Here is a 13,305-nt window from a genome sequence, read left to right as displayed (position 1 = left end):
TGTGTGTGTCTCCGTGTCCTAGAGTGATGCCTGGCATGTAGCTAGTGCTTTATTAATATCATCTGCTGTTTTTATTGTTACTTATTGCAAGAGCGAAAGGCCACAGTGATTGATGATTGTGAAAGCTGTTAATTTATGATTCAAAACAATTTCAATGTATTATTCAAAACGAGAAATGTGTTTCATTAAAGAAATAGGATTAACAGTTAATATGAATATTTAGACAGTGAGCTAACTAAGGAACTCGTTTAACAGTTCATATGAATGTTGAGAAAGTTAACTGGATACCTTCAGGAGAACATTATATCCTTTTTGAGCCAATAAACATTTATACAAATTCAGGTAATATAAGGAGAATAATAGAGAGTAAATTATAGTATTGTTCTAATCTACAGAATTGATTGAGACACTCTAGCATTCATAATATTAGACAAAAATATTTAGTCACTCTGAAAGAAAATAAAGCGTGTTGACTTTCTGTCTGCAATATCCCGGGAGAGCTAGCTGGAAAATCTTTCTCTGTCTTTTCTGCTGACTGGGGGGAAAGTGAGCCTCTATTTGGGATTGCAAGTGCAGCGCAGGTGTTGGGTGACCGTGCGGAGACATTCTTTTTTCTGCATTGCCTTGTCAAATTTTAACATTATTACTAAAATTTCTAATAATACAGTTATAATTTTTTGAGACTCTAAAAGTTGGGCTGGTATCCGAGGAACACATTGAGTGACAGCGATGTTCTCTGGTCTCAGCCCTGTTTGAGTGTGGATTTGGCACTCTGGCTTCTGGCATTTAGCCTGAATGTACGTTCAGTGCACCTCTCAGTTCTAGAACGTCTTGGTAGATGAATCTGATGTACTCTCACTTATGTTCAAACACACAACCTAAAGTGTACTTCCATTTTCCTCAAATAGGATGTATGTTACTGATAATTATATGTGCAGTGCCCTTCCATCCTTCCGTCTTCTTCCTTTCATTACAGAAGTACTAACTGTTCCTTGTCGCATGGTGTTCTAGTGTCCGAGGATACCTGTGATGATTCCTTGTATTTTAAGAATAACTCTAACATTGACCAGGCGCGGTGGCTCACGCCTGTGATCCCAGCACTTTGGGAGGCCGAGGCGGGCGGATCATGAGGTCAGGAGATCGAGACCATCCTGGCTAACACGGTGAAACCCCGTCTGTACTAAAAATAGAAAAAATTAGCTGGGCGTGGTGGCGGCGCCTGTAGTCCCAGCTACTTGGGAGGCTGAGGCAGTAGAATGGCATGAACTCAGAAGGTGGAGCTTGTAGTGAGCCAAGATGGTGCCACCGCACTCCAGCCTGGGCTACAGAGTGAGACTCCGTCTCAAAAAAAAAAAAAAGAAAAAGAATAACTAACATTTTTAGAGCATTTGCTGTGTGCCAAGAACTGCTGTAAATGCTTCCATGTCTTAATGCGTTCAGTTCTTTGCCACTCCATGAAGGAGGAGCTACTGTTATTCTGACACGGGGACAGAGGCTCAATACCTGTCACCTGGCTCACGTGCAGAGCCGGAATGTGAACCGGGCAGATGCATAGGCATTCGTGCTCCTCTAGCGAGTGGCAGGAACAGCAAAAAGTGCTGTTCAGAACACCTGCTGGGAACTCAGGAGAGGGGAAGGGAAGAGCTGCCGGGATCTCTGAGCGTTTCCCGACTCAGGAATATGGAGCATCACCTCCCATCCTTCCTGAAAAATACTTTGTTCAAAGAAACTGTGAGGAAGCAGTAGTACAAACTATCTGCAACAAATTATTTTTTATTGTAATCAGTTTCCTAGCGTATTTGCTTAAACAATGAAGATTTTCTTTCTTTTTAGGTTAAATTCACTTGTCCCAGTTAAATATCCAACTAGTAAAGCTTTATTTCTGGAACCTGCTTTCTGTGATTCACTGCACTCTTTCATATATTCAGGTGAAAAGGCATTGCATGGATGGAAACGTGGACATTTGAATCGATGTTTTGTATCTTTCCTCTGTGCCTATCATGACTGTTTTCCATCTCGGTGTATTTCTCTGCCCCTTATTCCCTGCGTCTCGGTGGAGCACAGAGGCTGAGTGTGGGCTTTGGAAACGCAATGACAGGATTGGAACTTGCCTCTTGCTATGTGGCCTCTCTCTGCCTCGGTATTCTTATCTGTAAAATGGGATATTAATTATATCTAACTATTGATGTCATGAAATAATTAATATAAAGCATTTTGAATAGCATCAGCACATGGTGAGCGTACAGTGTCAGCTAGTCTCATTCATTTCTAAATAAAGGGAACTGTGGTTAAAGCGGTGTGATTTCTATAGTTTCACATGTTGAGAAACAAATATATAACTATCAAATTTGTATATAGCATTATTCACATTACCATAGATTTGACCACCTTATATCCATACGTCACTTTCATAGAAAATGCCCTCCCAAAAGTTTTGTATAATAAACCAAGGATTGTGAAGGTCTTCGAATTCCTCAAAAATGGGGGTGTTAAAACAATAGCAGTTATGAGGCTCTTAGTTGTTAGAAATATACCCGCATGAGCCCTTCCTAGAATCGAAGGATACATCTCTTCCTGTTGAATATTTAGTCATTGCTAAAACTGCCAGTAAAACTGTACTCAGAACCAATCAAATGGGAAATGGGGTATGTGTCACAGGATTGTCACCGTGTGTGTTTGCTCATAACTTTTAGTGGGTAGGAAATCGGGTTAAGGAGCCTGTCCTTGGTGATATTATGCTGCTTTCGATGTGGCTTGTTGAAACTGCAGCTGATAAGCAGGGAGGGATATGGGGCATTCATGCCTGTATTCTTGAATGAGGTGCATTCCAGTCAACAGCTTCAGGCTGATACTGCTGAAGGAGGCTGTAACTTGTAACTAATCTGAATTTCACTATATGCTTTATGTGTCTACACACAATTTCAAGCTTGCATTTAATATATAACTTGTACTAGTTGTTTGTTTAGATATGATGTCCTTTAAAATAAGCGAAGTGTGTTAATAACAAGTACTTCTGTGGCCTTAATGTAAAATCTATTCTTTCTAGAATTGAATTTTCTGGAATTTATGAGGTTTTATTAGGTCATCTTAAGTATGAAAGAATTACCAAATTTATAGCATTCAGTTCTGTTGATTTTTAAAATTTTGTCAAACGTAGGTTAAAGAAGATTATGATTCCTTAATATTTATTTTTAGCTCTGTATTAAAAATTTATATTATGGAAAATTATACAAATTTAGTAGTATAAAGAACTTGTAAGTAAGTTGTTCAGCTTAAACTGTTACCAAACCACGGCCATCCCTGTCTCATGCATATTTCTGCCAACTTCTGCCTCCCCCAGGATATCATCTGCCACTCATAAATGTTTCGCAGTGTTATACCTGCTACTCTTTTTTTTTTTTTGAGACGGAGTCTCGCTCTGCCGCCCAGGCTGGAGTGCAGTGGCCGGATCTCAGCTCACTGCAAGCTCCGCCTCCCGGGTTCACGCCATTCTCCTGCCTCAGCCTCCCAAGTAGCTGGCACTACAGGCGCCCGCCACCTCGCCTGGCTAGTTTTTTGTATTTTTTAGTAGAGACGGGGTTTCACCGTGTTAGCCAGGATGGACCTACTACTCTTTTTAAATAACATAACTGGAATACTATTACTCCATTAAAATTTTTTTAATATCCTTGATATCATTCATACCAAGACACTTCTTCAGTTTCCGATTGTCTCAAAACTTTTTTTAGAAAGATAATTCGTTTGAAACAATATTGACATATACATGTCAATTGGTTAGTCTCTTGTCTGTTTTTAAAACAGCTTTGAGATATAGTTCACATCCAATAAATGGCACATATTTAGCATGTACAGTTTTACAAGCTCTGATATATGTGTACACTTGTGAAAGTATCACCATGGGCAAAATCATGAGCACAGCCGTCGCCCCACAACATTTCCTAGCGTTCTTTTGTAGGCCCTCTCTCTCGCCCCATTTCCCCCCGGCAACCAGTGATCTACTTTCTGTCACTACAGATTTCTTTGCAGTTGCTATAATTTTATATGAATGGAATCATGCAGCTTGTGTTCTTTTTTGGTCTGTGTTCTTTCTCTGAGCATACTTACTGTGTGATTTGTATCAGTTCATTCCTTTTCATTGCGGAGTAGTAGTCTGGTAGTCTGTTACACAGGTAGACCACAATTTATCTGTTTACCTGGTGGTGATCATTGGGTGGTCTCCAGTTTTTGCTATAAAGCTGCTATGAACTTTTTTTTTTTTCTTTGAGACAGAGTCTCACTCTGTCGCCCTGGCTGGAGTGCAGTGGTGCAATCTCGGCTCACTGCAAGCTCTGCCTCCCAGGTTCAAGTGATTCTCCTGCCTCAGCCTCCCGAGTAGCTGGGATTACAGGCGCCCGCCACTACACCCAGCTAATTTTTTGTATTTTTAGTAGAGACGGGGTTTCACCATGTTGGCCAGGCTGGTCTCGAACTCCTGACCTTGTGATTCACCCTCCTCGGCCTCCCAAAGTGCTGGGATTACAGGCGTGAGCCACCGTGCCCGGCCTGAACATTTTAATATACAAGTGTTTATATGAATATACACTTCCATTTCTCCTGGGTAAATACCTAGGAGTGGAATGGTTGGACCAAATGGTATGCGTATATTTCACTTTGTAAGAAGCTGCTGAACTCTTTTCCAAAAGGGTTGTACTGTTGTTACTTTCTCACCAACAGTAAGTGAGAGTTTACTTCTACATCCTTGCCAGTACGTGGTATGGTCAGTTTTTACAACTTCCAGTCATTTTAATAGGTACATAGCTCATTATGGGTTTTTGTTTTCATCATTTGTTTTTTCTTTTTTTTAGAGACAAGGTCTTGCTCTGTCACCCAGGCTAGAGTACAGTGGTGTGATCACAGCTCACTGTAACCTCGAATTCCTGGGCTCAAATGATCCTCCCACCTCAGCCTCCTGAGTGGCAAGCGCCACCATGCCCAGCTAATTTTTTACTTTTTTGTAGAGATGGGGTTCGCTTTGGTACCCAGGCTAGTCTCCAACTCCTGGCCTCAAGCGCCGCCTCGGCCTCCTGGAGTGCTGAAATTACAGATGTGGGCCACCGTGTCTAGCCTCATTGTGATTTTAATTTGCATTTCCCTAATGACTAACAATGTTGAACATTTTTTGCGTGGTATTTCCCGTCTGTATTTCTTCTTTAGTAAAGCTACTTTGATAAAGAACCACTGCCACCAGGTACTTGTTTCCAGGGCATTTGGGTGGACAGAGCTGGGAAACACACACACACACACACATTAGAAGATAAAATATGAGTTCATTCAATATTTCCAATTCAAAGTTGCAATACGGGATTTTTACTTAGACTACTTGTTTCTCCTTTTCTTACATACTGAAAATTCTAGTTCTGAGTAACATTGTGCTTTTAATCATTGGTTGCACATAAAACAGTCACAGCATTACCAGCACTACCTTCAGTAACACAGTTACTGAAAAGCTATGTCGAGGAGGGAGATGAGTAACCAAATTTGTATTTCAAAATCATTTGAAATAGTTTCTCTTGATGGTTATATCACCAGTTTCATAAACATTTAGGTTACTTTGATTCATTTTACTTTCAAATTTTAGAGATTGAATTTTAATTTAAATCTGTTTTATAATTATGTAAAATATTTACATGTTTCCAAAGTTCAGTCTGAAAAACATGATTTTTTTCTTTTTCTTTTTGAAATGGAGTTTCACTCTTGCTCAGGCTGGAGTGCAATGGTGCAATCTCAGTTCACTGCAACCTCTGCCTCCCGGGTTCAAGCGATTCTCCTGCCTCAGCTTCCTGAGTAGCTGGGATTACAGGTGTCTGCCACCATGCCCAGCTAATTTTTGCATTTTTAGGAGAGACAGGATTTCACCATGTTGGCCAGGTCTGTGTCGAATTCCTGACCTCAAGTGATCAACTGGCCTCGGCCTCCCAAAGTGCTGGGATTACAGACATGAGCCACCATGCCCAACCAAAACATGATATTTTCAAATAGCTTTTATCCCTGTTCTTTTCCTGGCTTACATTCCAATTAAAAAAAAAATGGCCCAGTGTGGTGGCTCATGCCTGTAATCCCAGCACTGTGGGAGGCCAAGGTGGGTGAATTGCTTGAGCTTAGTTTGAAACCAGCCTAGGCAACCGGTGAGACCCTCCCCCACCCCATGTCTACAAAAAATACAAAAATTAGCCGGGTATGGTGGTGCATGCCTGTAGTAGTCCCAGCTACTCTGAGGGCTGAAGTGAGAGGATCCCTTGAGCCCAGGAGGTGGAGGTTGCAGTGAGCAGAGATCACGCCACCGCACTCCAGCCTGGGTGACAGAGTGAGACCCTGTCTCAAAAACAAACAACAAAAAAAACCTCTCTATCTCCGTCTGTGCTATCCATATGTATTTGTGTGGTCTCCAAGGTACCGCACACCCCTCCTTGCTTTTCTCATTCACTCTGGAAGGCGCTCCATGGCAGTGTATGGAGGTAGTCCTCATTCCTTTCTTAGCTGCTATACTAGAATTTTTCACCAAGTTCTTCTGGATCGGTTTGGGTGGCTCCATTGATTTGCTGTTCCGGCGTCTTAGTATCTTTCAATATTTTTGCCAATATCTATTTGAGATCTCTGTTTTGATATTGGTATTTTTCCAGCATTTTATTCTGAAAATTTCAAAACACAGCAAAGTTTAAAGAATTTTATAGCGAACATCTATACTTACCACTACCTAAATACTACCATTTGTATCTTATATATTCATTTTATGTAAGTATTCATCATTAATCCACCATGTTTTTTGACACATTTCATAATAAATTGTAGACATCTATATACTTCCCCCTAAACAGTTCAACATGCATATCACTAAATAGAACTTAATATTTGTTTACAGTTTCTTCTTCTGATATAAAATGTATATACTGTGAAATGTATAAATCTTAAGTGTAATTCACTGTTTTGATAAATGCATGTACTTGTGGAATCCAAACTCCTGTCAATATACAGAACATTATCAATCACGCCAGAAAGTTCCTTCATATTCCTTCATGTTACTTTTTCTTTGATGTTTTTTCTGCCATCGGCCTGGTATTGTAAAGTCACTGCAAATTTGTCTCTTTGGATGCTCTGTGGTTAGGCTTCTCTACTGATTTTGCTTATATTTTTCATAACATTGATCTGTGTATTTCTATAACAGAACCTTAAATTACATCAGCTCTTCAGTGAAGATACAGATTTCATTCTCTCCCCACTCTCCACCTACTGTTTTTTTTGTTTGGTTTTGGAGACAGAGTCTCGTTCTGTCACCCAGGCTGGAGTACAGTGGCGCCATCTCGGCTCACTGCAACCTCCACCTCCCGGGTTCAAGTGATTCTCCTGCCTCAGCCTCCTGAGTAGCTGGGATTACAGGCATGCACCACCATGCCCAGCTAATTTTTGTATTTTTAGTAGAGATGGGGTTTCTACATGTTAGGCTGGTCTCGAACACCTGACCTTGTGATCCACCCGCCTTGGCCTCCCAAAGTGTTGGGATTACAGGTGTGAGCCACCGCGCCTGGCCTGTTTTTTTCCTTTAAACACCTTCGAGATATAATTCTCATATTATAGCACTCAAATCTCTAAGTATATAGGCCAGGTGCGGTTGTTCAGACCTGTAATCCCAACACATCAGGAGGCAGAGGCAGGAGGATCACTTGAGGCCAGGAATTCAAGACCAGCCTGGACTACATGGCGAGACCCTGTCTCTACAAAATTGTAAAAATTAGCTGGGCCTGATGGCTTATGCCTGTGGTCCCATCTGCTCTCAGGAAGCTGAGGTGGGAGGATCCTTGGACTCAGGAGGTTGAAAGTACGGTGAGCCATCATCATGCCACTGCACTCCAGCCTGGCCAACAGAGTGAAACCCCGTCTCAGACAAATAAATGAATAAACGAATGAATGCATGGGTGAATGGTTTGGGGTATGTTACATTATTAATTTTTTTAAATTGCAGTAAAAATAAATAACATAAAAATTGCCATTTTTACCATTTTAACATATACAATTTAGTGGAAAATATACAGTTTAGTGGCCTCAGTAACATTCACATTGTGTGTAACCATCACCACCATCCATCTCTGGAACTTTTTTTTTTTTTTTGAGACAGAGTCTTGCTCTGTTGCCCAGGCTGGAGAGCAGTGGTTCGATCTAGGATCACTGCAGCCTCCACCTCCCAGGTTCAAGCGATTCTCCTGCCTCAGCCTCCTGAGTAGCTGAGACTACAGGCACCCACCACCACGCCCGGCTAATTTTTTTGGTATTTTTTAGTAGAGACAGGGTTTCATCATATTGGCCAGGCTGGTCTCGAACTCCTGACCTTCTGATCCGCCCGCCTCGGCCTCCCAAGTGCTGGGATTACAGGCGTGAGCCACCACGCCCGGCCTTGTAGAACTTTTTCATCACAAACAGAAACTCTATATCCATTCAGCACTAACTCCCCATTTCCCCTCAGCATGTAGTAACCTCTATTTTACTTGTGCTTATGAATGTGCCTATTCTAGGTGCCTCATCTCAGTGGAATCGTTCAATGTTCCTTTTGTGCCTGGCTCATTTTAACTGTTAGCATCAGGTTTTCAGTTTCATCCATGTTGTAGCATGTGCCAGTCTTCATTTCCTTTTTTTTTTGCGTATTTTTTGGTGATTTTCAAATCTACAATTTAATCCTTTTGAAGTGTACAATTCAGTGGCATTTAGTACATTCAGAGTGTTATGCAACCATCACCATGATCTGGCTCCAGAACGCTGTCATCATCCCAAAAGGAAACCTCGTGCCCATTCAGCATCACCCCCTATCCTCCCTCCCTGCAGCCCTGGCCGCCGCTCATCTGCTTCCTGTCTGTGAACCTGGCTCCTCTGAATAGTTCATGTAAATGGAATCATACACAGAAGTCTTTTCTGCCTGGCTTATTTCACTTGCATCATTTTTTCAAGGTTTGTTCAGGTTGTAATGTGTATTAATACTTTGTTTCTTTTTATTGCCAGATAATATCCCAAAAAGTCTGCCATATTTGGTTTATCCACTCATTAGTTAATAGACAATTAGGTTGTGTCCACTTTTTGGCTATTATGAATAGCGCTGCAGTGAACACTTGGGTTTAAGTTTGCATGTGGATGTATGTTTTCATTTCTCTTGGGTATAAACCCAGGAGTGAAATTTCTGGGTCAGAGGCTAACTCAGCTTAGATTTTTGAAGAACCACCAGACTGCTTTCCAAAGTGGCTACAGCATTTCACATTCCCACTGGCAGTGTATGTGGGTTCCAGTTTCTCCATGTCCTCCCCAACGCTTGTCAAATGTCTTTTTGATTCTAACCATCCCACTGGGTGTGGAATGGTGCAGCTCTGTGGTTTTTGACTTGTCTTTCTCTAATAGCTAATGATGTGCAACATCTTACTGCCTATTTGTATATCTTCTCTGGAAAAATGTTTATTCGGATCCTTGCCTTTTTTGAGGGGAGGGTGTTCATTTGTCTTAATTAAAGACAACTTGTATCTAGAATTCATAAAGCATTCTTTTTTTTTTTTTTTTTTTTTTTTTTAAAGAGACAGTGTCTCACTGTGTTGCCTGGGCTGGATCACAGCGGCCATTCACACATGTGATCACAGCTCACTGCACCTGGAACATCTGGCCTCAAGCAATCCTCCTACCTCAGCCCCCTGAGTAGCTAGGACTCTGGGCATGAGCCACCACGCCTGGCTCTTCATAAAGGATTCTTTATGTATTCCAGATACAAGTCCCTTAGGAGATATATCATTTGTAAATATTTTCTCCCATTTTGTGGACTGTCTTTTTACTTTCTCGATGGTGTCCTTTGTCGTATAAAAGTGTCTGCTGATGTTCGACGTATGTACTTTTGTTGCTTGTGCTTTTGGTGTCATGTGGAAGAAACCATTGTGGAATCCAGGGTTAAGAAGGTTTCTGCCTAGGTTTTCTGCTAAGAGTTTTCTATTTTAGCTCTTGTATTTATGGTGTGAGGGAGGTCTAGCTGCTTTCTTTTGGTGTGGATATCCAGTTGTCCCGGCATCATTTGTTGAAAATACTTTTCATTCCCCATTGAATTGTCTTTGGCACCACGGTTGGAAAAAAAAATCAATGGACCATAAATGTGAGGGTTTATTTCTGGACTCTGAATTATTTTCTCTCGATCTATATTTCTGTCTTTTGTTTTCTTTTTAAAATTCATTAAAGAGGATATTTACAAAAGTATGCATTTATGAGCCACTGCTTTAAAACTTCTGTTTATGGTTTCCTGTATTTTATTTCAGCTCGTTTTCCATAATTACCTCGTTTTGTCTGTCATGGAGTGGTGAAGTGTAACGTTAATGTCATCAGGATGGTGATGTTCCCATTTTTCAAAGATTGCTTTGAACACAGATAGGAAGTATTTTCTGTTGGCAGTGATAACATAAAATGTTGAAAATGAAATATGGAAGTTTGTGAGTCAAAGATTTTCTTACCTTGCATTTGAAATGCAGTACCACAAAAATATGCAGAATAAATGGTTATAACTTTTTCTTTAATAACGTAGACATTTTTATACCATCAAAAATTATTCTTTACGATTATACATCTCTTTATAGAATTCCTGAGTTGGAGGTAGAAGAAGAAACCCAAGTTCAAGAGATGACTTTAGATGAATGGAAAAATCTTCAAGAACAGACCAGACCAAAGCCTGAGTTTAACATCCGGAAACCAGAGTCCACTGTTCCTTCCAAAGCAGTGGTGATTCACAAGTCAAAATACAGAGATGATGTAAGCATTACATTTCGTATGTAGAGGTCATCTTTACTTTTACCTTATTGGAAGTGAAATGGACCTTTCCACTTCTATCTTGAAAATGAAACGTTAGTAATTGGCGCTTTTGTTTCTAATCAGAGATGATCTATGCCTAATTTTACTGTATCTTTATTGTTCATTAAGAAAAGGAATTGCAACTTGATGTATTGAGAGCAGCTCAGAGCGGTTAGAGGAACAGTGTATCTTCTCCTCCCCCTGGGGCTGTGCTGGGACTGTACACATACTGTGTGTTCCTTGTATTTCATTTTTCTCAAGCGAGAGTTACAGACTGTGTCTTGTACAGTTCAAAGTTATTCACAGGATAACTACACTCTGTTTTCCCTGATTAGTTTACTTGACTTTCAACTCTGATTTTTGATGAGCGCATTTCACTATGAGTAGTTGATGACGTTTGAAACTGTGGTGGAGGTTCCATGCTCTTCTGACGCCTTTCCCGTGTTGGCTCAGCAGCGTCGCGCCCCTTGCCTAACTGCAGAGGTGGCAGGAAATGAGGCCCCGAACTGCCTGGCTGCTTGGTCAGGCCACAGCGGCCAGTGTGCTGCGGGGGTTGCAGGGAGCTCCTCCGTGTTGCGAGGCCTCATTGCTCACGGCTTCCATCCGGCTCTTCTCAGAAGCTTCAGTTTTGCAGGGAGAGGTGTCGGGGAAACATCCAGCAGCGTGTGTTGATAGGGATGCCACTGGGTCATTGAGTCTCCTACTTAAGTTACTGAACTTAAGGCAAGGTCCACTGAAGTGTTCTCATTATGGGATTTGAATCTGGATCATTCCGTTACAGCTTGATACCGGTCGCTGTGTCGAGGTGGGAGTGAGCGGGTTCTTCCTCTCTGTGGGGTGTTAGTCATTGATTTTCATGTGGAATCTCAGGAATGTTACCCTGTTGTAGAGTTGTCATTTACACTTTGGTTAGTTTCATTTTCTGAGTGAATACTTTGATTAGGGGGTCATTTAAGATACAGGGTTCTTGGGAGGCCAAGGCGGGTGGATCACCTCAGGTTAGGAGTTTGAGACCCTCCTGGCCAACATGGTGAAACCCTGTCTCTACTTAAAATACAAAAAATAGCCGGGCGTGGTGGCGGCGCCTGTAGTCCCAGCTACTCGGGAGGCTGAGGCAGGAGAATGGCGTGAACCCGGGAGGCAGAGCTTGCAGTGAGCCCAGATCACGCCACTGCGCTCCAGCCTGGGCGACAGAGTGAGACTCCGTCTCAAAAAAAAAAAAGATACAGGATTCTCTCCCATCCTCTTGTTTTGGTCAGTCCAAGCTGTAGGAGGCCTTACTAGTAAGTTTTGAGCTGTTCCACGAGCAATGGCTTTTTGTAGACATAGGTGGCCAGAGCTTTATTTCCTTGGCAATCTCTGGGAGGTGTTTTCTAATTCCATTAGCTAGCTGGGTTGGTTCTTTACCTGTCCACTTCCTTTGTTCTTTTTTGTTCTAGGCATTGTAAGTAAAATTTTCTCAAAAACAAATGTGCTGTCAGGATTGAAATGTGCAGCTGACATGTTAGGTAAAAATAGAAGCTGCTCTTTCTTAATCCACACCAGATTCGTCCTCCCTGGCTCCAGAGGTCTCCCAGAATATTTGAAGCAAGTGGGTTAGCTGAGTCATCGAGCTTGGTCTCAGTGAAGCACACAGCTTGGTCCTTGTTAATCTTAAAGGATTGAAGCTTTTAGCTAGGAATTGTTCTTAAAGCAACACAAGCCTGATCTTGGGTTCATCAGTTTACTTTGTTCTGGATACCCGAAGAGACAAAAGCACTAGAATACCTAGCAAAGTTCGGACCTAGTAACAACCCCGTGTAAGGCATTGGGCAGTTAAAGCACTTTGGCCAGGGCCAGCTGGAGCTGCGAGTGGAGCCCAAGCCTTCGTATGTCCTTAGACTGTGTGTCCACTCCCTGCTCCACTCTCCCGAGGCCCTTCCTGCCCCTTCCCAATGGGAGGCGGCTCAAAGCAGGGCCCCCAGGGAGACCTTCCCAGGGCTTCCCTGCTGAGTGCCAAACCAGGCAAGAGTTGATTATTTTGCCTGTCACTATTTTTTGTGTGTTTATCTTTTTACAGAGTGCCAGTGCTCCTGGATTGTTTTTCTTCACCTTTTTAGCACTAAGCATCCAACTACCTAAAGCCTCTGCTTTATTTTAACCTGAGACCTTAAAGGGGACACAAATGTTAAGCGTGAAGGCTGCCATGAGCCTATGGCCTAAAGGTGTGGATGTGCTTGTGGAAACTTGGTTCCATTTCCTGGTTGTAGTAATGTTTAATGTTGTGGCACTTTGGAGATTCTCATCTGAGATCACTGACATATTTTCTTTTCTGTAGGTTTTTATTTTACTTAAAGTGGGTTTGTGTGTGTGTGTGTTTGTGTGTGTGTTATCCATTATTATGAGTTGAAGCCAAATCAAATTTGGATCAGATTTAATTAATTAATATAGTTGTCACAAGATACAGAATTTTAATGAAAGCAGTTCTTAAAA

The 13,305-nt window shown here is 41.7% G+C and overlaps 1 protein-coding gene across 1 annotated transcript in view; it reads left to right on the top strand.

Moving 5' to 3' along the window:
* Positions 1-13,305, top strand: part of HABP4 (hyaluronan binding protein 4) — a 38,559-nt gene that overhangs the window by 21,375 nt on the left and 3,879 nt on the right. Inside the window, exon 6 of the mRNA XM_025360330.1 lies at positions 10,623-10,794. Coding sequence (XP_025216115.1) covers positions 10,623-10,794 — 172 coding nt within the window. The remainder of the gene's footprint in view (positions 1-10,622; positions 10,795-13,305) is intronic.

The sequence above is a fragment of the Theropithecus gelada genome, chromosome 15 (genome assembly GCF_003255815.1).
Source record: "Theropithecus gelada isolate Dixy chromosome 15, Tgel_1.0, whole genome shotgun sequence".
In the NCBI taxonomy this organism is placed as follows: Eukaryota; Metazoa; Chordata; class Mammalia; order Primates; family Cercopithecidae; genus Theropithecus; species Theropithecus gelada.
This window is presented reverse-complemented; position numbering and strand designations above follow the sequence as displayed.